The sequence below is a fragment of the Atractosteus spatula genome (genome assembly GCF_055471065.1).
Source record: "Atractosteus spatula isolate fAtrSpa1 chromosome 10 unlocalized genomic scaffold, fAtrSpa1.hap1 SUPER_10_unloc_1, whole genome shotgun sequence".
In the NCBI taxonomy this organism is placed as follows: Eukaryota; Metazoa; Chordata; class Actinopteri; order Semionotiformes; family Lepisosteidae; genus Atractosteus; species Atractosteus spatula.
The window spans coordinates 3069134-3088647 of NW_028296612.1; the positions used below are offsets into that span (position 1 = coordinate 3069134).

At 56.8% G+C, this 19514-nt stretch overlaps 1 protein-coding gene across 2 annotated transcripts in view; it reads right to left on the reverse strand.

Annotated features, from left to right (window-relative positions):
• gabbr1b (gamma-aminobutyric acid (GABA) B receptor, 1b) overlaps window positions 1-19514 on the reverse strand; it is a 91280-nt gene that overhangs the window by 19559 nt on the left and 52207 nt on the right. For both annotated transcript variants that reach the window (XM_088908225.1, XM_088908224.1), the window contains 6 exons: window positions 16899-17059; window positions 13477-13611; window positions 11858-12028; window positions 7830-7931; window positions 6919-6984; window positions 3157-3348 (listed from right to left, as the gene is read on the reverse strand). In XM_088908225.1, the coding sequence (XP_088764351.1) occupies window positions 3157-3348; window positions 6919-6984; window positions 7830-7931; window positions 11858-12028; window positions 13477-13611; window positions 16899-17059 (827 nt within the window). The remainder of the gene's footprint in view (window positions 1-3156; window positions 3349-6918; window positions 6985-7829; window positions 7932-11857; window positions 12029-13476; window positions 13612-16898; window positions 17060-19514) is intronic.

The window sequence follows — 19514 nt, forward strand, 5'->3', positions numbered from 1 at the left end:
TCACGGCAATACACGGCACATCACTGCACTGGCCTGCACATCACTGCAATACACTGCACATCCCTGCACTGGCCTGGACATCACTGCGATACACTGCACATCACTGCAATACACTGCACATCACTGCACTGGCCTGGACATCACGGCAATACACTGCACTTCACTCCAATACACTGCACATCACTGCACTGGTCTGGACATCACTGCACTGGCCTGCACATCACTGCACTGGCCTGCACATCACGGCAATACACTGCACTTCACTGTTATACACTGCACATCACTGCACTGGCCTGCACATCACTGCAATACACTGCACATCACTGCACTGGCCTGCACATCACTGCAATACACTGCACATCACTGCACTATACTGCACATCACTGCGATACACTGCACATCACTGCGATACACTGCACATCACTGCACTGGCCTGGACATCACTGCAGTATACTGCACATCACGGCAATACACTGCACATCACTGCACTGGCCTGGACATCACGGCAATACACTGCACTTCACTCCAATACACTGCACATCACTGCACTGGTCTGGACATCACTGCACTGGCCTGCACATCACTGCACTGGCCTGCACATCACGGCAATACACTGCACTTCACTGTTATACACTGCACATCACTGCACTGGCCTGCACATCACTGCAATACACTGCACATCACTGCACTGGCCTGCACATCACTGCAATACACTGCACATCACTGCACTATACTGCACATCACTGCGATACACTGCACATCACTGCGATACACTGCACATCACTGCACTGGCCTGGACATCACTGCAGTATACTGCACATCACGGCAATACACTGCACATCACTGCACTGGCCTGGACATCACTGCAATGCACTGCACATCACTGCACTGGCCTGGACATCACTGCAGTATACTGCACATCACGGCAATACACTGCACATCACTGCGATACACTGCACATCACTGCACTGGCCTGGACATCACTGCGATACACTGCACATCACTGCACTGGCCTGGACATCACTGCGATACACTGCACATCACTGCACTGGCCTGGAGATCACTGCAGTATACTGCACATCACTGCACTGGCCTGGACATCACTGCGATACACTGCACATCACTGCAATACACTGCACGTCACTGCACTGGCCTGGACATCACTGCACTGGCCTAGACATCACTGCGATACACTGCACATCACGGCAATACACTGCACATCACTGCACTGGCCTGGACATCACTGCGATACACTGCACATCACTGCACTGGCCTGGACATCACTGCGATACACTGCACATCACGGCAATACACTGCACATCACTGCACTGGCATGGACATCACTGTACTGGCCTGCACATCACTGCACTGGCCTGCACATCACTGCCATACACTGCACATCACTGCACTGGCCTGGACATCACTGTACTGATCTGACCTGTCAGTCCCTGTGCTCATCAGTATACCTGTCTGTCGGCCCCTGTGCTGGTCAGTATACCTGCCTGTCGGCCCCTGTGCTGGTCAGTATACCTGTCTGTCGGCCCCTGTGCTGGTCAGTGTACCTGTCTGTCGGCCCCTGTGCTGGTCAGTGTACCTGTCTGTCGGCCCCTGTGCTGGTCAGTGTACCTGTCTGTCGGCCCCTGTGCTGGTCAGTATACCTGTCTGTCGGCCCCTGTGCTGGTCAGTGTACCTGCCTGTCGGCCCCTGTGCTGGTCAGTGTACCTGTCTGTCGGCCCCTGTGCTGGTCAGTATACCTGCCTGTCGGCCCCTGTGCTGGTCAGTATACCTGTCTGTCGGCCCCTGTGCTGGTCAGTATACCTGTCTGTCGGCCCCTGTGCTCGTCAGTATACCTGCCTGTCGGCCCCTGTGCTGGTCAGTATACCTGTCTGTCGGCCCCTGTGCTGGTCAGTATACCTGTCTGTCGGCCCCTGTGCTGGTCAGTATACCTGCCTGTCGGCCCCTGTGCTGGTCAGTATACCTGTCTGTCGGCCCCTGTGCTGGTCAGTGTACCTGCCTGTCGGCCCCTGTGCTCGTCAGTATACCTGCCTGTCGGCCCCTGTGCTGGTCAGTATACCTGTCTGTCGGCCCCTGTGCTGGTCAGTATACCTGTCTGTCGGCCCCTGTGCTGGTCAGTATACCTGCCTGTCGGCCCCTGTGCTGGTCAGTATACCTGTCTGTCGGCCCCTGTGCTGGTCAGTATACCTGTCTGTCGGCCCCTGTGCTGGTCAGTATACCTGTCTGTCGGCCCCTGTGCTGGTCAGTATACCTGCCTGTCGGCCCCTGTGCTGGTCAGTGTACCTGTCTGTCGGCCCCTGTGCTGGTCAGTATACCTGTCTGTCGGCCCCTGTGCTGGTCAGTGTACCTGCCTGTCGGCCCCTGTGCTCGTCAGTATACCTGCCTGTCGGCCCCTGTGCTGGTCAGTATACCTGTCTGTCGGCCCCTGTGCTGGTCAGTATACCTGTCTGTCGGCCCCTGTGCTGGTCAGTATACCTGCCTGTCGGCCCCTGTGCTGGTCAGTATACCTGTCTGTCGGCCCCTGTGCTGGTCAGTATACCTGTCTGTCGGCCCCTGTGCTGGTCAGTATACCTGTCTGTCGGCCCCTGTGCTGGTCAGTATACCTGCCTGTCGGCCCCTGTGCTGGTCAGTGTACCTGTCTGTCGGCCCCTGTGCTCGTCAGTATACCTGCCTGTCGGCCCCTGTGCTGGTCAGTATACCTGTCTGTCGGCCCCTGTGCTGGTCAGTATACCTGCCTGTCGGCCCCTGTGCTGGTCAGTATACCTGCCTGTCGGCCCCTGTGCTGGTCAGTGTACCTGCCTGTCGGCCCCTGTGCTCGTCAGTATACCTGTCTGTCGGCCCCTGTGCTCGTCAGTATACCTGTCTGTCGGCCCCTGTGCTGGTCAGTATACCTGTCTGTCGGCCCCTGTGCTGGTCAGTATACCTGTCTGTCGGCCCCTGTGCTGGTCAGTATACCTGTCTGTCGGCCCCTGTGCTGGTCAGTGTACCTGTCTGTCGGCCCCTGTGCTGGTCAGTATACCTGTCTGTCGGCCCCTGTGCTGGTCAGTATACCTGCCTGTCGGCCCCTGTGCTGGTCAGTATACCTGCCTGTCGGCCCCTGTGCTGGTCAGTGTACCTGCCTGTCGGCCCCTGTGTACGAACCAGATTGGAAGCCCCTTTGACCGTCTCGGGGTTCAGCATGACGATCTCCGTGGTGACGTGTCCCTCCACAGCCTCCGTCATGTTCTCCACGGTGCAGTTGATGGACGGGTCCTTGATCTTAAACCAGTTGTCAGCGTACCAGCCAATCAGAAACCAGACGTACTTCTTACCATAGAGCTTCTCCTTAAACACCTGGGAGACAGAGAGAGAGAGGGGTTCACACACACACCCTGACTGGACACTCCAGTACATGAACACTGCACTGAGAGAGAGAGGGGTTCACACAGACACACTGACTGGACACTCCAGTACATGAACACTGCACTGAGAGAGAGAGGGGTTCATACAGACACACTGACTGGACACTCCAGTACATGAACACTGCACTGAGAGAGAGAGGGGTTCATACACACACACTGACTGGACACTCCAGTACATGAACACTGCACTGAGAGAGAGAGGGGTTCACACAGACACCCTGACTGGACACTCCAGTACATGAACACTGCACTGAGAGAGAGAGGGGTTCATACACACACACTGACTGGACACTCCAGTACATGAACACTGCACTGAGAGAGAGAGGGGTTCACACAGACACACTGACTGGACACTCCAGGACATGAACACTGCACTGAGAGAGAGAGGGGTTCACACAGACACACTGACTGGACACTCCAGTACATGAACACTGCACTGAGAGAGAGAGGGGTTCACACAGACACACTGACTGGACACTCCAGGACATGAACACTGCACTGAGAGAGAGAGGGGTTCACACAGACACACTGACTGGACACTCCAGTACATGAACACTGCACTGAGAGAGAGAGGGGTTCATACACACACACTGACTGACTGGACACTCCAGTACATGAACACTGCACTGAGAGAGAGAGGGGTTCACACAGACACACTGACTGGACACTCCAGTACATGAACACTGCAATGAGAGAGAGGGGTTCATACAGACACACTGACTGGACACTCCAGTACATGAACACTGCACTGAGAGAGAGAGGGGTTCATACAGACACACTGACTGGACACTCCAGTACATGAACACTGCACTGAGGGAGAGAGGGGGGTTCATACAGACACACTGACTGGACACTCCAGTACATGAACACTGCACTGAGAGAGAGAGAGGGGTTCATACAGACACACTGACTGGACACTCCAGTACATGAACACTGCCCTGAGAGAGAGAGGGGTTCACACAGACACACTGACTGGACACTCCAGTACATGAACACTGCACTGAGAGAGAGGGGGGTTCATACAGACACACTGACTGGACACTCCAGTACATGAACACTGCACTGAGAGAGAGAGAGGGGTTCATACAGACACACTGACTGGACACTCCAGTACATGAACACTGCACTGAGAGAGAGAGGGGTTCATACACACACACTGACTGGACACTCCAGTACATGAACACTGCACTGAGAGAGAGAGGGGTTCATACACACACACTGACTGGACACTCCAGTACATGAACACTGCACTGAGAGAGAGAGGGGTTCATACAGACACACTGACTGGACACTCCAGTACATGAACACTGCACTGAGAGAGAGAGGGGTTCATACAGACACACTGACTGGACACTCCAGTACATGAACACTGCACTGAGAGAGAGAGGGGTTCATACAGACACACTGACTGGACACTCCAGTACATGAACACTGCACTGAGAGAGAGAGAGGGGTTCATACAGACACACTGACTGGACACTCCAGGACATGAACACTGCACTGAGAGAGAGAGGGGTTCACACAGACACACTGACTGGACACTCCAGTACATGAACACTGCACTGAGAGAGAGAGGGGTTCATACAGACACACTGACTGGACACTCCAGTACATGAACACTGCACTGAGAGAGAGAGGGGTTCATACACACACACTGACTGACTGGACACTCCAGTACATGAACACTGCACTGAGAGAGAGAGGGGTTCATACAGACACACTGACTGGACACTCCAGTACATGAACACTGCACTGAGAGAGAGAGGGGTTCATACAGACACACTGACTGGACACTCCAGTACATGAACACTGCACTGAGAGAGAGAGGGGTTCACACAGACACACTGACTGGACACTCCAGTACATGAACACTGCACTGAGAGAGAGAGGGGTTCATACACACACACTGACTGGACACTCCAGTACATGAACACTGCACTGAGAGAGAGAGGGGTTCATACACACACACTGACTGGACACTCCAGTACATGAACACTGCACTGAGAGAGAGAGGGGTTCATACAGACACACTGACTGGACACTCCAGTACATGAACACTGCACTGAGAGAGAGAGGGGTTCATACAGACACACTGACTGGACACTCCAGTACATGAACACTGCACTGAGAGAGAGAGGGGTTCATACAGACACACTGACTGGACACTCCAGTACATGAACACTGCACTGAGAGAGAGAGAGGGGTTCATACAGACACACTGACTGGACACTCCAGTACATGAACACTGCACTGAGAGAGAGAGGGGTTCATACACACACACTGACTGGACACTCCAGGACATGAACACTGCACTGAGAGAGAGAGGGGTTCACACAGACACACTGACTGGACACTCCAGTACATGAACACTGCACTGAGAGAGAGAGGGGTTCATACAGACACACTGACTGGACACTCCAGTACATGAACACTGCACTGAGAGAGAGAGAGGGGTTCATACAGACACACTGACTGGACACTCCAGTACATGAACACTGCACTGAGAGAGAGAGGGGTTCATACACACAGACACACTGACTGGACACTCCAGTACATGAACACTGCACTGAGAGAGAGAGGGGTTCACACAGACACACTGACTGGACACTCCAGTACATGAACACTGCACTGAGAGAGAGAGGGGTTCACACAGACACACTGACTGGACACTCCAGTACATGAACACTGCACTGAGAGAGAGGGGTTCATACACACACACTGACTGGACACTCCAGTACATGAACACTGCACTGAGAGAGAGAGAGGGGTTCATACAGACACACTGACTGGACACTCCAGTACATGAACACTGCACTGAGAGAGAGAGGGGTTCACACAGACACACTGACTGGACACTCCAGTACATGAACACTGCACTGAGAGAGAGAGGGGTTCATACACACACACTGACTGGACACTCCAGTACATGAACACTGCACTGAGAGAGAGAGAGGGGTTCACACAGACACACTGACTGGACACTCCAGTACATGAACACTGCACTGAGAGAGAGAGGGGTTCATACAGACACACTGACTGGACACTCCAGTACATGAACACTGCACTGAGAGAGAGAGGGGTTCATACAGACACACTGACTGGACACTCCAGTACATGAACACTGCACTGAGAGAGAGAGGGGTTCATACAGACACACTGACTGGACACTCCAGTACATGAACACTGCACTGAGAGAGAGAGGGGTTCATACAGACACACTGACTGGACACTCCAGTACATTAACACTGCACTGAGAGAGAGAGGGGTTCATACAGACACACTGACTGGACACTCCAGTACATGAACACTGCACTGAGAGAGAGAGGGGTTCATACACACACACTGACTGGACACTCCAGTACATGAACACTGCACTGAGAGAGAGAGGGGTTCATACAGACACACTGACTGGACACTCCAGTACATGAACACTGCACTGAGAGAGAGAGGGGTTCATACAGACACACTGGGTTACAAGCACACACACAGGTCTTAGTCTCACCTCACAGAACACTTTCCGCGCCTCGGTTTCGTAGAACAGGCCCACGATGATCCGGGCATCCTGACGCTGCAGAAGGAGAGAGAGAGAGGAGCTAAATTCAGCACAGGAGATCATACACCCCACTGCACTGACACTGCACCCCACTGCACTGACACTGCACCCCACTGCACTGACACTGCACCGACACTGCACTGAGAGCACACCCCACTGCACTGACACTGCACCCTCCACTGCACTGAGAGCACACCCCACTGCACTGACACTGCACCGACACTGTACCGACACTGCACTGAGAGCACACCCCACTGCACTGACACTGCACCCCACTGCACTGACACTGCACCCCACTGCACTGAGAGCACACCCCACTGCACTGAGAGCACACCCCACTGCACTGACACTGCACCCCATTGTAAGTCTGCACTGCAGTGTTCGGACAGTTCAAGCGTCACGTTTCACAGATGTGTCCAGTGCTCACTGTGCTCCTGTTCCTGTTCGGAGGGGCGGACACAGAGAGGTCAGCCCCTCGATGACGCGGGCAGGGGTGCGCTACGGTGTCCTAGGAGGGCCACACTGGAGAGAGGTGGCTCAGGCTCAGAGGGGGCGAGTGCTGGGGGTCGGGGGGGTCAGCGCTCAGAGGGGGCGAGTGCTGGGGGTCAGGGGGGTCAGCGCTCAGAGGGGGCGAGTGCTGGGGGTCGGGGGGGTCAGCGCTCAGAGGGGGTGAGTGCTGGGGGTCGGGGGGGTCAGCGCTCAGAGGGGGCGAGTGCTGGGGGTCGGGGGGGTCAGCGCTCAGAGGGGGTGAGTGCTGGGGGTCGGGGGGGTCAGCGCTCAGAGGGGGCGAGTGCTGGGGGTCGGGGGGGTCAGCGCTCAGAGGGGGCGAGTGCTGGGGGTCGGGGGGTCAGGTACTGTACCTTGAGGTTCTTCACTGCCACCGCTGGGTCAGACAGGAAGCTCTGTCTCACGCTGATCTCAATCCCAGCCTCCTTCACTCTCTGCTCCAGGTCATCCAGAGTCTGAGACACAGGGAGACAGACAGGGTGAGTGTGTGGACACGCTGACACTGAGACAGGGAGACAGACACACTGACACTGAGACAGGGAGACAGACAGGGTGAGTGTGAGGACACGCTGACACTGAGACAGGGAGACAGACACACTGACACTGAGACAGGGAGACAGACAGGGTGAGTGTGAGGACACGCTGACACTGAGACAGGGAGACAGACACACTGACACTGAGACAGGGGTGAGTGTGTGGACACGCTGACAGGGAGACAGGGAGACAGACAGGGTGAGTGTGTGGACACGCTGACACTGAGACAGGGAGACAGACACGCTGACACTGAGACAGGGAGACAGACAGGGTGAGTGTGTGGACACGCTGACACTGAGACAGGGAGACAGACACACTGACACTGAGACAGGGGTGAGTGTGTGGACACGCTGACACTGAGACAGGGAGACAGACAGGGTGAGTGTGAGGACACGCTGACAGGGAGACAGACAGGAGAGGCAGACAGAGAGAGAGACAGGAGAGGCAGACACGCTGACAGAGAGAGAGGGAGAGAGAGACAGGAGGGACAGACACGCTGACAGAGAGAGAGAGACAGGAGGGACAGACACGCTGACAGAGAGAGAGGGAGAGAGAGACAGGAGAGGCAGACACGCTGACAGAGAGAGAGACAGGAGGGACAGACACGCTGACACAGAGAGAGAGACAGGAGAGGCAGACACGCTGACAGAGAGAGAGGGAGAGAGAGACAGGAGAGGCAGACACGTTGACAGAGAGAGAGACAGGAGAGGCAGACACGCTGACAGAGAGAGAGGGAGAGAGAGACAGGAGGGACAGACACGCTGACAGAGAGAGAGAGACAGGAGGGACAGACACGCTGACAGAGAGAGAGGGAGAGAGAGACAGGAGAGGCAGACACGCTGACAGAGAGAGAGACAGGAGGGACAGACACGCTGACACAGAGAGAGAGACAGGAGAGGCAGACACGCTGACACAGAGAGAGAGACAGGAGGGACAGACACGCTGACAGAGAGAGAGGGAGAGAGAGACAGGAGAGGCAGACACGTTGACAGAGAGAGAGACAGGAGAGGCAGACACGCTGACAGAGAGAGAGGGAGAGAGAGACAGGAGGGACAGACACGCTGACAGAGAGAGAGAGACAGGAGGGACAGACACGCTGACAGAGAGAGGGAGAGAGAGACAGGAGAGGCAGACACGCTGACAGAGAGAGAGACAGGAGAGGCAGACACGCTGACAGAGAGGGAGAGAGAGACAGGAGAGGCAGACAGAGAGAGAGACAGGAGAGGCAGACACGCTGACAGAGAGAGAGGGAGAGAGAGACAGGAGGGACAGACACGCTGACAGAGAGAGAGAGACAGGAGGGACAGACACGCTGACAGAGAGAGGGAGAGAGAGACAGGAGAGGCAGACACGCTGACAGAGAGAGAGACAGGAGAGGCAGACACGCTGACAGAGAGGGAGAGAGAGACAGGAGAGGCAGACAGAGAGAGAGACAGGAGAGGCAGACACGCTGACAGAGAGGGAGAGAGAGACAGGAGAGGCAGACAGAGAGAGAGACAGGAGAGGCAGACACGCTGACAGAGAGAGAGGGAGAGAGAGACAGGAGGGACAGACACGCTGACAGAGAGAGAGAGACAGGAGAGGCAGACACGTTGACAGAGAGAGAGACAGGAGAGGCAGACACGCTGACAGAGAGGGAGAGAGAGACAGGAGAGGCAGACACGCTGACAGAGAGAGAGGGAGAGAGAGACAGGAGGGACAGACACGCTGACAGAGAGAGAGAGACAGGAGAGGCAGACACGTTGACAGAGAGAGAGACAGGAGAGGCAGACACGCTGACAGAGAGAGAGACAGGAGAGGCAGACACGCTGACAGAGAGGGAGAGAGAGACAGGAGAGGCAGACAGAGAGAGAGACAGGAGAGGCAGACACGCTGACAGAGAGAGAGGGAGAGAGAGACAGGAGGGACAGACACGCTGACAGAGAGAGAGAGACAGGAGAGGCAGACACGTTGACAGAGAGAGAGACAGGAGAGGCAGACACGCTGACAGAGAGAGAGAGAGACAGGAGAGGCAGACACGCTGACAGAGAGAGGGAGAGAGAGACAGGAGAGGCAGACACGTTGACAGAGAGAGAGACAGGAGAGGCAGACACGCTGACAGAGAGAGAGAGACAGGAGGGACAGACACGCTGACAGAGAGAGAGGGAGAGAGAGACAGGAGAGGCAGACACGCTGACACAGAGAGAGAGACAGGAGGGACAGACACGCTGACAGAGAGAGAGAGACAGGAGAGGCAGACACGCTGACAGAGAGAGAGGGAGAGAGAGACAGGAGAGGCAGACAGAGAGAGAGACAGGAGAGGCAGACAGAGAGAGAGACAGGAGAGGCAGACACGCTGACAGAGAGAGGGAGAGAGAGACAGGAGGGACAGACACGCTGACAGAGAGAGAGACAGGAGAGGCAGACACGCTGACACAGAGAGAGAGACAGGAGGGACAGACACGCTGACAGAGAGAGAGAGACAGGAGGGACAGACACGCTGACAGAGAGAGGGAGAGAGAGACAGGAGAGGCAGACACGCTGACAGAGAGAGAGACAGGAGGGACAGACACGCTGACAGAGAGAGGGAGAGAGAGACAGGAGAGGCAGACACGCTGACAGAGAGAGAGAGACAGGAGGGACAGACACGCTGACAGAGAGAGGGAGAGAGAGAGACAGGAGAGGCAGACACGCTGACAGAGAGAGAGACAGGAGGGACAGACACGCTGACAGAGAGGGAGAGAGAGACAGGAGAGGCAGACAGAGAGAGAGACAGGAGAGGCAGACACGCTGACACAGAGAGAGAGACAGGAGGGACAGACACGCTGACAGAGAGAGAGAGACAGGAGGGACAGACACGCTGACAGAGAGAGGGAGAGAGAGACAGGAGAGGCAGACACGCTGACAGAGAGAGAGACAGGAGGGACAGACACGCTGACACAGAGAGAGAGACAGGAGAGGCAGACACGCTGACACAGAGAGAGAGACAGGAGGGACAGACACGCTGACAGAGAGAGAGGGAGAGAGAGACAGGAGAGGCAGACACGTTGACAGAGAGAGAGACAGGAGAGGCAGACACGCTGACAGAGAGAGAGGGAGAGAGAGACAGGAGGGACAGACACGCTGACAGAGAGAGAGAGACAGGAGGGACAGACACGCTGACAGAGAGAGAGGGAGAGAGAGACAGGAGAGGCAGACACGCTGACAGAGAGAGAGACAGGAGAGGCAGACACGCTGACAGAGAGAGAGAGACAGGAGGGACAGACACGCTGACAGAGAGAGAGGGAGAGAGAGACAGGAGAGGCAGACACGCTGACACAGAGAGAGAGACAGGAGGGACAGACACGCTGACAGAGAGAGGGAGAGAGAGACAGGAGGGACAGACACGCTAACAGAGAGAGAGACAGGAGAGGCAGACACGCTGACAGAGAGGGAGAGAGAGACATGAGGGACAGACACGCTGACAGAGAGAGAGAGACAGGAGGGACAGACACGCTGACAGAGAGAGGGAGAGAGAGACAGGAGAGGCAGACACGCTGACAGAGAGAGGGAGAGAGAGACAGGAGGGACAGACACGCTGACAGAGAGAGAGAGACAGGAGGGACAGACACGCTGACAGAGAGAGGGAGAGAGAGACAGGAGAGGCAGACACGTTGACAGAGAGAGAGAGACAGGAGAGGCAGACACGCTGACAGAGAGAGAGAGACAGGAGAGGCAGACACGCTGACACAGAGAGAGAGACAGGAGAGGCAGACACGCTGACAGAGAGAGGGAGAGAGAGACAGGAGAGGCAGACACGCTGACAGAGAGAGAGACAGGAGAGGCAGACACGCTGACACAGAGAGAGAGACAGGAGAGGCAGACTGACCGACGTGAAGACCTCGGTGGTCTGCTGGATGGTGGCGATCTTGGTCCACTTCCACTTCTTGAAGAGCTGCACGCGGGTGGGGTTGTGCAGCGTGGCGCTGGGGTGAGTGCGGAAGAAGGTGGGGAAGCGCTGGCGATTGGACAGGGCAGGAGAGCTGGAGCCGTAGGACAGCTGGACAGGGACAGGGACAGGGACAGGGAGAGAGCAGAGAGAGGAGGGAGAGGGACAGGGAGACAGAGAGAGGAGGGAGAGAAGGGAGGGAGGGAGAAAGGCAGTGGGAGGGAGAGGAACAGGGAGAGGAGAGAGAGAGAGACAGGGAGGGAGCAGGGAGAGAGACGGAGGGAGCAGGGAGAGGAAGAGAGAAGGGAGAGAGCAGAGAGAGAGACAGGGAGAGAGCAGAGAGGAGAGAGAGACAGGGAGGGAGAGAGCAGAGAGAGAGACAGGCAGGGAGGTTAGTTAGTGTGTAAGTGTATCGCTGGTGTATCAGTCTGTGTGTTACTGTGTCAGTGTGTGGGTGAATCAGGGTGTCAGTCAGTGTGTGGGTGAATCAGGGTGTCAGTCAGTGTGTGAGTGAATCAGGGTGTCAGTCAGTGTGTGGGTGAATCAGGGTGTCAGTCAGTGTGTGGGTGAATCAGGGTGTCAGTCAGTGTGTGGGTGACGCACTGTCAGTCAGTGTGTGAGTGAATCAGGGTGTCAGTCAGTGTGTGGGTGAATCAGGGTGTCAGTCAGTGTGTGGGTGAATCAGGGAGGGTGTCAGTCAGTGTGTGGGTGAATCAGGGTGTCAGTCAGTGTGTGAGTGAATCAGGGTGTCAGGCAGTGTGTGGGTGAATCAGGGTGTCAGTCAGTGTGTGAGTGAATCAGGGTGTCAGTCAGTGTGTGGGTGAATCAGGGTGTCAGTCAGTGTGTGGGTGACGCACTGTCAGTCAGTGTGTGGGTGAATCAGGGTGTCAGTCAGTGTGTGGGTGAATCAGGGAGGGTGTCAGTCAGTGTGTGAGTGAATCAGGGTGTCAGTCAGTGTGTGGGTGAATCAGGGAGGGTGTCAGTCAGTGTGTGGGTGAATCAGGGTGTCAGTCAGTGTGTGGGTGACGCACTGTCAGTCAGTGTGTGGGTGAATCAGGGTGTCAGTCAGTGTGTGAGTGAATCAGGGTGTCAGTCAGTGTGTGGGTGAATCAGGGAGGGTGTCAGTCAGTGTGTGAGTGAATCAGGGTGTCAGTCAGTGTGTGGGTGAATCAGGGTGTCAGTCAGTGTGTGAGTGAATCAGGGTGTCAGTCAGTGTGTGGGTGAATCAGGGAGGGTGTCAGTCAGTGTGTGGGTGAATCAGGGTGTCAGTCAGTGTGTGGGTGACGCACTGTCAGTCAGTGTGTGGGTGAATCAGGGTGTCAGTCAGTGTGTGAGTGAATCAGGGTGTCAGTCAGTGTGTGGGTGAATCTCATCACCCGTGGGGAGAGCACAAGCTGATTAATTAACTGATTAATCAAGTGATCAATCGAGGCAAAGAGAGATGCTGGTCTCATCAGCAGCACTGAGCATCGGGGCTGAGCGAGACGCTTTCTGAAGACAGAAGTGGTCAGCACTGCAGGAGGACATTCAACCGTCCACCTTGTGTCCAGCCCACTCACCACGATGAGGTTCCACATCCGGGCTGCCTCGGCCACCAGCGTGGACACTGAGCTGCAGCCGGGCATCAGCACGATCTTGATGGGCTCAGTGTACAGCAGGTCATACAGGAGCTTGGTGGCCTCACCTGGGTCACACTGAGGGAGAGAGAGACGGGTTCATACACACACTGACCGGACACTCCAGTACATGAACACTGCACTGAGAGAGAGAGGGGTTCATACAGACACCCTGACTGGACACTCCAGTACATGAACACTGCACTGAGAGAGAGAGAGGGGTTCATACAGACACACTGACTGGACACTCCAGTACATGAACACTGCACTGAGAGAGAGAGGGGTTCATACAGACACACTGACTGGACACTCCAGTACATGAACACTGCACTGAGAGAGAGAGGGGTTCACACAGACACACTGACTGGACACTCCAGTACATGAACACTGCACTGAGAGAGAGAGGGGTTCACACAGACACACTGACTGGACACTCCAGTACATGAACACTGCACTGAGAGAGAGAGAGGGGTTCATACACACACACTGACTGGACACTCCAGTACATTAACACTGCACTGAGAGAGAGAGGGGTTCATACAGACACACTGACTGGACACTCCAGTACATGAACACTGCACTGAGAGAGAGAGGGGTTCACACAGACACACTGACTGGACACTCCAGTACATGAACACTGCACTGAGAGAGAGAGGGGTTCATACAGACACACTGACCGGACACTCCAGTACATGAACACTGCACTGAGAGAGAGACGGGTTCATACACACACTGACCGGACACTCCAGTACATGAACACTGCACTGAGAGAGAGAGAGGGGTTCATACACACACACTGACCGGACACTCCAGTACATGAACACTGCACTGAGAGAGAGAGGGGTTCATACACACACACTGACTGGACACTCCAGTACATGAACACTGCACTGAGAGAGAGAGAGGGGTTCATACAGACACACTGACTGGACACTCCAGTACATGAACACTGCACTGAGAGAGAGACGGGTTCATACACACACTGACCGGACACTCCAGTACATGAACACTGCACTGAGAGAGAGAGAGGGGTTCATACACACACACTGACCGGACACTCCAGTACATGAACACTGCACTGAGAGAGAGAGAGGGGTTCATACAGACACACTGACTGGACACTCCAGTACATGAACACTGCACTGAGAGAGAGAGGGGTTCATACAGACACACTGACTGGTCCAATACCAGCCTGTCTCACCCTCGCTCTGGTCCAATACCAGCCTGTCTCACCCTCACTCCGTGAGACAATATCAACCTGTCTCACTCTTGCTCTGGTCCAATATTAACCTGTCTCACCCTCGCTCCAGTCCAATATTAACCCATCTCACCCTTGCTCTTCTCCAATACCAGCCTGTCTCACCCTCGCTCCGGTCCAATATTAACCCGTCTCACCCTCGCTCCGGTCCCCCCTCTCTCCATCACTGTGCTCCTCTCTCTCTCTGTGAAATGTCAGAGTGAATAATTTATCAAAGCCCGCACAGCCCGTTTCTGCGGTTGCCCCGGCAACGCTGGCGGTGATGAGCCCAGAGACACTGAGAGGATTAAGCTGGGAGAGAGGCTGTGTCTGTGTGTGTGTGTGTATCACTGACAGCACACACCCTGGGGACACAACATCCTCCTCCTCCTCCTCATCCTCAGCCCCGTCAGAACACAAGGTACAGGTTACAGGTCAGAGCAATCCTACGGCCCATCCAGACTGTGTGACTGTGTAGTTAGTTCATCTGAGGGTCTCGTCCAGCTGTGTCTGGAGAGAGGAGCCGGGGTATCGGCTTCAACCACAGGGCTGGGCAGCTTGTTCCCCACCCCCACCCCTCTCTGTGTACAGAAGAGCCTCCTGTCCTGACTGGAGGAGCTCACCCAGCTGTGTCTGGAGAGGAGCCAGGGTATCGGCTTCAACCACAGGGCTGGGCAGCTTGTTCCCCACCCCCACCCCTCTCTGTGTACAGAAGAGCCTCCTGTCCTGACTGGAGGAGCTCACCCAGCTGTGTCTGGAGAGAAGCTGGGGTATCGGCTTCAACCACAGGGCTGGGCAGCTTGTTCCCCACCCCCACCACCCTCTGTGTACAGTAGAGCCTCCTGTCCTGACTGGAGGAGCTCATCCAGCTGTGTCTGGAGAGAAGTACCTACAGTACCTGTGCCTGAAGTCCAGCCCTAGCTGTGCACAATACAGTACCGCGGTATTGAGACGGGACAGTACTGCGGTCTCTAACAGTGTGATACCGCGGTATCGAGACAGGACAGTACCACGGTCTCTGACAGTGTGATACCGCGGTATCGAGACAGGACAGTACTGCGGTCTCCGACAGTGTGATACCGCGGTATTGAGACAGGACAGTACTGCGGTCTCTGACAGTGTGATACCGCGGTATCGAGACGGGACAGTACTGCGGTCTCTAACAGTGTGATACCGCGGTATCGAGACAGGACAGTACCGCAGTATCCGACAGTGTGATACCGCGGTATCGAGACGGGACAGTACCGCGGTCTCTGACAGTGTGATACCGCGGTATCGAGACGGGACAGTACTGCGGTCTCCGACAGTGTGATACCGCGGTATCGAGACAGGACAGTACTGTGGTATCCGACAGTGTGATACCGCGGTATCGAGACGGGACAGTACTGTGGTATCCGACAGTGTGATACCGCGGTATCGAGACGGGACAGTACCGCGGTCTCTGACAGTGTGATACCGCGGTATCGAGACAGGACAGTACCGCGGTCTCTGACAGTGTGATACCGCGGTATTGGACAGGACAGTACCGCGGTCTCCGACAGTGTGATACCGCGGTATCGAGACGGGACAGTACTGTGGTATTGAGACAGGACAGTACTGTGGTATCTGACAGTGTGATACCGCGGTATCGAGACAGGACAGTACTGCGGTCTCCGACAGTGTGATACCGCGGTATCGAGACGGGACAGTACCTCATCACCTCAGTGCCTGCCAGGCCTGCAGGAGCCCAGTTCCTATCACAGACACGCAGAACATGTCTCAGACTGGGGACCAGCGGCCTCCCCACTCCCACTCGCGACACGGGGGGGGGGGGAAAAAAACCCGGCCACGGCCCCCCCCCCAACCCACCCCACCCCCTCCCCACTTGGGCGCCTTCGGCATGTTCATTTTTCATACTCCCTTCGCTTAAAAAAAAAAGAGTTAGTTTATTATTTTTTAAAAATTTATTCTGCACCCGTCCCGTCGGGCCCCGCGGGGGGGTCCGGGCGCTCGAGCCGCCCCTCGCCATGGCAACGGAGAAGGAAGCGCCGCCGCCGCATCATCAACACCAACAACAACAACAACAACAACACAATCACGACAACCCCTCACACCCCCCAATAAACACTCCACAGCGCCCCCCCCCCACCTTGCTGTCGTGGTAGATGAGCTTGAGCTCGTAGTCCGGCAGGATGTCGGTGCGGCTGTTGACCAGCTCCAGCGCCATCTGCGCGGCCGGCAGGCAGGCCTGTCCCCCCGGCCAGCCGCCGCTCATGGGGAACAGCGCGCCGATGTACAGCATCTTCTTCCCTGCGGCCGGGGCCGCCAGCAGCGGCAGGAGGAGGAGGAGGAGGAGGAAGAGAGGAGGAGGAGGAGGAGGAGAGGGGGAGAGACCGGGCGTGAGCCGCCGGCCCGGACAGCAGCGCCCGCCGAGCCGCGCCGGCATCCCGGCCGGAGGGGGACCCCGCTGGACAGGGGGCTGTTTCTGGGGGTTACAGTCGCCGAGAGAGAGAGAGACGCTCTCGGCACCGTCAGCGGTTCCCCGAGGCGAATGGAAGCGGGACCAAACCGGACCGGACCGGGAGCGACGCGCAGCCCGGGTCCGAGGACGGACAGACGGACGCCGCCCGGTCAGGCGACAATAAGACGGAGGAGGAGGAGGAGGAGGACAGGAGTGGCGGCGGCGGCGATGGTGCCGATGGCTGTAGCGGGGGATGAAGAGGGGAAGCGTGTCGGAGAGGATACGGTCCGGTCCGCGGCGATGACGACCCGTGGGCTGCCGGTCCGGTCGCGTCCAAGCGCTCTCTCTCTCTCTCCTGCTCTCCCAGCGAGGAGGAGGAGGAGGAGGAGGAGGAAGGGGGTGCTAATTAACTCGGGGGTTAATTAGTAACGGAAAGGCGGAGCGGCGGCGCCCCTCTCCTCGCCCCCCGTGCCCCGGACACACCGTCCCTCTCCGCCGGCCGATGTATCGATGGGGGGTATCGGGGTGTCGATCGATCGATTGGCCGGCCTGCAGCAGGTGGGGGGGGAGGAGGGGCGCGCGGGAGGGGTGTTCTCGTCTCGTCGTCTAAAGGCTCGCGCCCCGCCGGCCTCCGTCGTCCCCCCGCCGCAGCGCGCGAGCCGAGCAGGCGCCCGCCGCCGCACGGGCGGGCATCTCGCGCCGCTCCACCGGTCGCGTCCCGCGCTGTCCCTCGCGCCCCGGCCCGCGGCCCGCGCTCCGCCGGCTGCCGCGCGCGCGTGTGTGTGTGTGTGTGTGAGCGAGAGCGAGAGCGAGAGGGTGCTGGCGCGCGCGTGTGGCGTGGGTCCCTCCGGTACGACGCGGACAGGAGGAAGAGAGGAAGAGGAGGAGAGGAGGATCAGCAGAGGAAGTCTTCGCCCGGAGAGCGAGCCCCGCAGACCAGCTCCGACGCGCGACTGAGCCTGCCGACACACCGCGGGAACAGAGGCTGCCGCGCGCGCGCGCACGCGCACTCGCACACCCTCGCGCACACACACGGGCTCTCTCTCGCGCCGGCTTGAGCGACAGCGGGGTGGAACAGCCCCCCCCCCACACCTCACCGCTCGCTCGCTCGCTCGCACACACACACACACACCCCCTGTCATCCTGAAACACCCCCCCCACCCACTCCGTCTCCGGGAGGGTAACCCACTCGTGATCTCGCCCCGCAGCCGGAGAAACCGGCATGAGACCCGTCCGGAGCAGTGCCCCACGGAGAGGAGAGAGAGGAGAGAGGAGAGAGAGGAGAGAGAGGAGAGAGAGATACAGGAGAGAGAGAGGAGAGATACAGGAGAGAGAGAGATACAGGAGAGAGAGGAGAGAGAGATACAGGAGAGAGAGAGGGAGGAGAGAGGGGAGAGAGGAGAGAGAGGAGAGAGAGGAGAGAGAGATACAGGAGAGAGAGAGGAGAGATACAGGAGAGAGAGGAGAGAGAGATACAGGAGAGAGAGAGGGAGGAGAGAGGGGAGAGAGGAGAGAGAGGAGAGAGAGATACAGGAGAGAGAGAGGAGAGATACAGGAGAGAGAGAGATACAGGAGAGAGAGGAGAGAGAGATACAGGAGAGAGAGAGGGAGGAGAGAGGGGAGAGAGGAGAGAGAGGAGAGAGAGATACAGGAGAGAGAGAGGAGAGATACAGGAGAGAGAGAGATACAGGAGAGAGAGGAGAGAGAGATACAGGAGAGAGAGAGGGAGGAGAGAGGGGAGAGAGGAGAGAGAGGAGAGAGAGATACAGGAGAGAGAGAGGAGAGATACAGGAGAGAGAGAGATACAGGAGAGAGAGGAGAGAGAGATACAGGAGAGAGAGAGGGAGGAGAGAGGGGAGAGAGGAGAGAGAGGAGAGAGAGGAGAGAGAGATACAGGAGAGAGAGAGGAGAGATACAGGAGAGAGAGGAGAGAGAGATACAGGAGAGAGAGAGGGAGGAGAGAGGGGAGAGAGGAGAGAGAGATACAGGAGAGAGAGAGGAGAGATACAGGAGAGAGAGAGATACAGGAGAGAGAGGAGAGAGAGATACAGGAGAGAGAGAGGGAGGAGAGAGGGGAGAGAGGAGAGAGAGGAGAGAGAGATACAGGAGAGAGAGAGGAGAGATACAGGAGAGAGAGAGATACAGGAGAGAGAGGAGAGAGAGATACAGGAGAGAGAGAGGGAGGAGAGAGGGGAGAGAGGAGAGAGAGGAGAGAGAGATACAGGAGAGAGGAGAGAGGAGAGAGAGATACAGGAGAGAGAGAGGAGAGATACAGGAGAGAGAGAGATACAGGAGAGAGGGGAG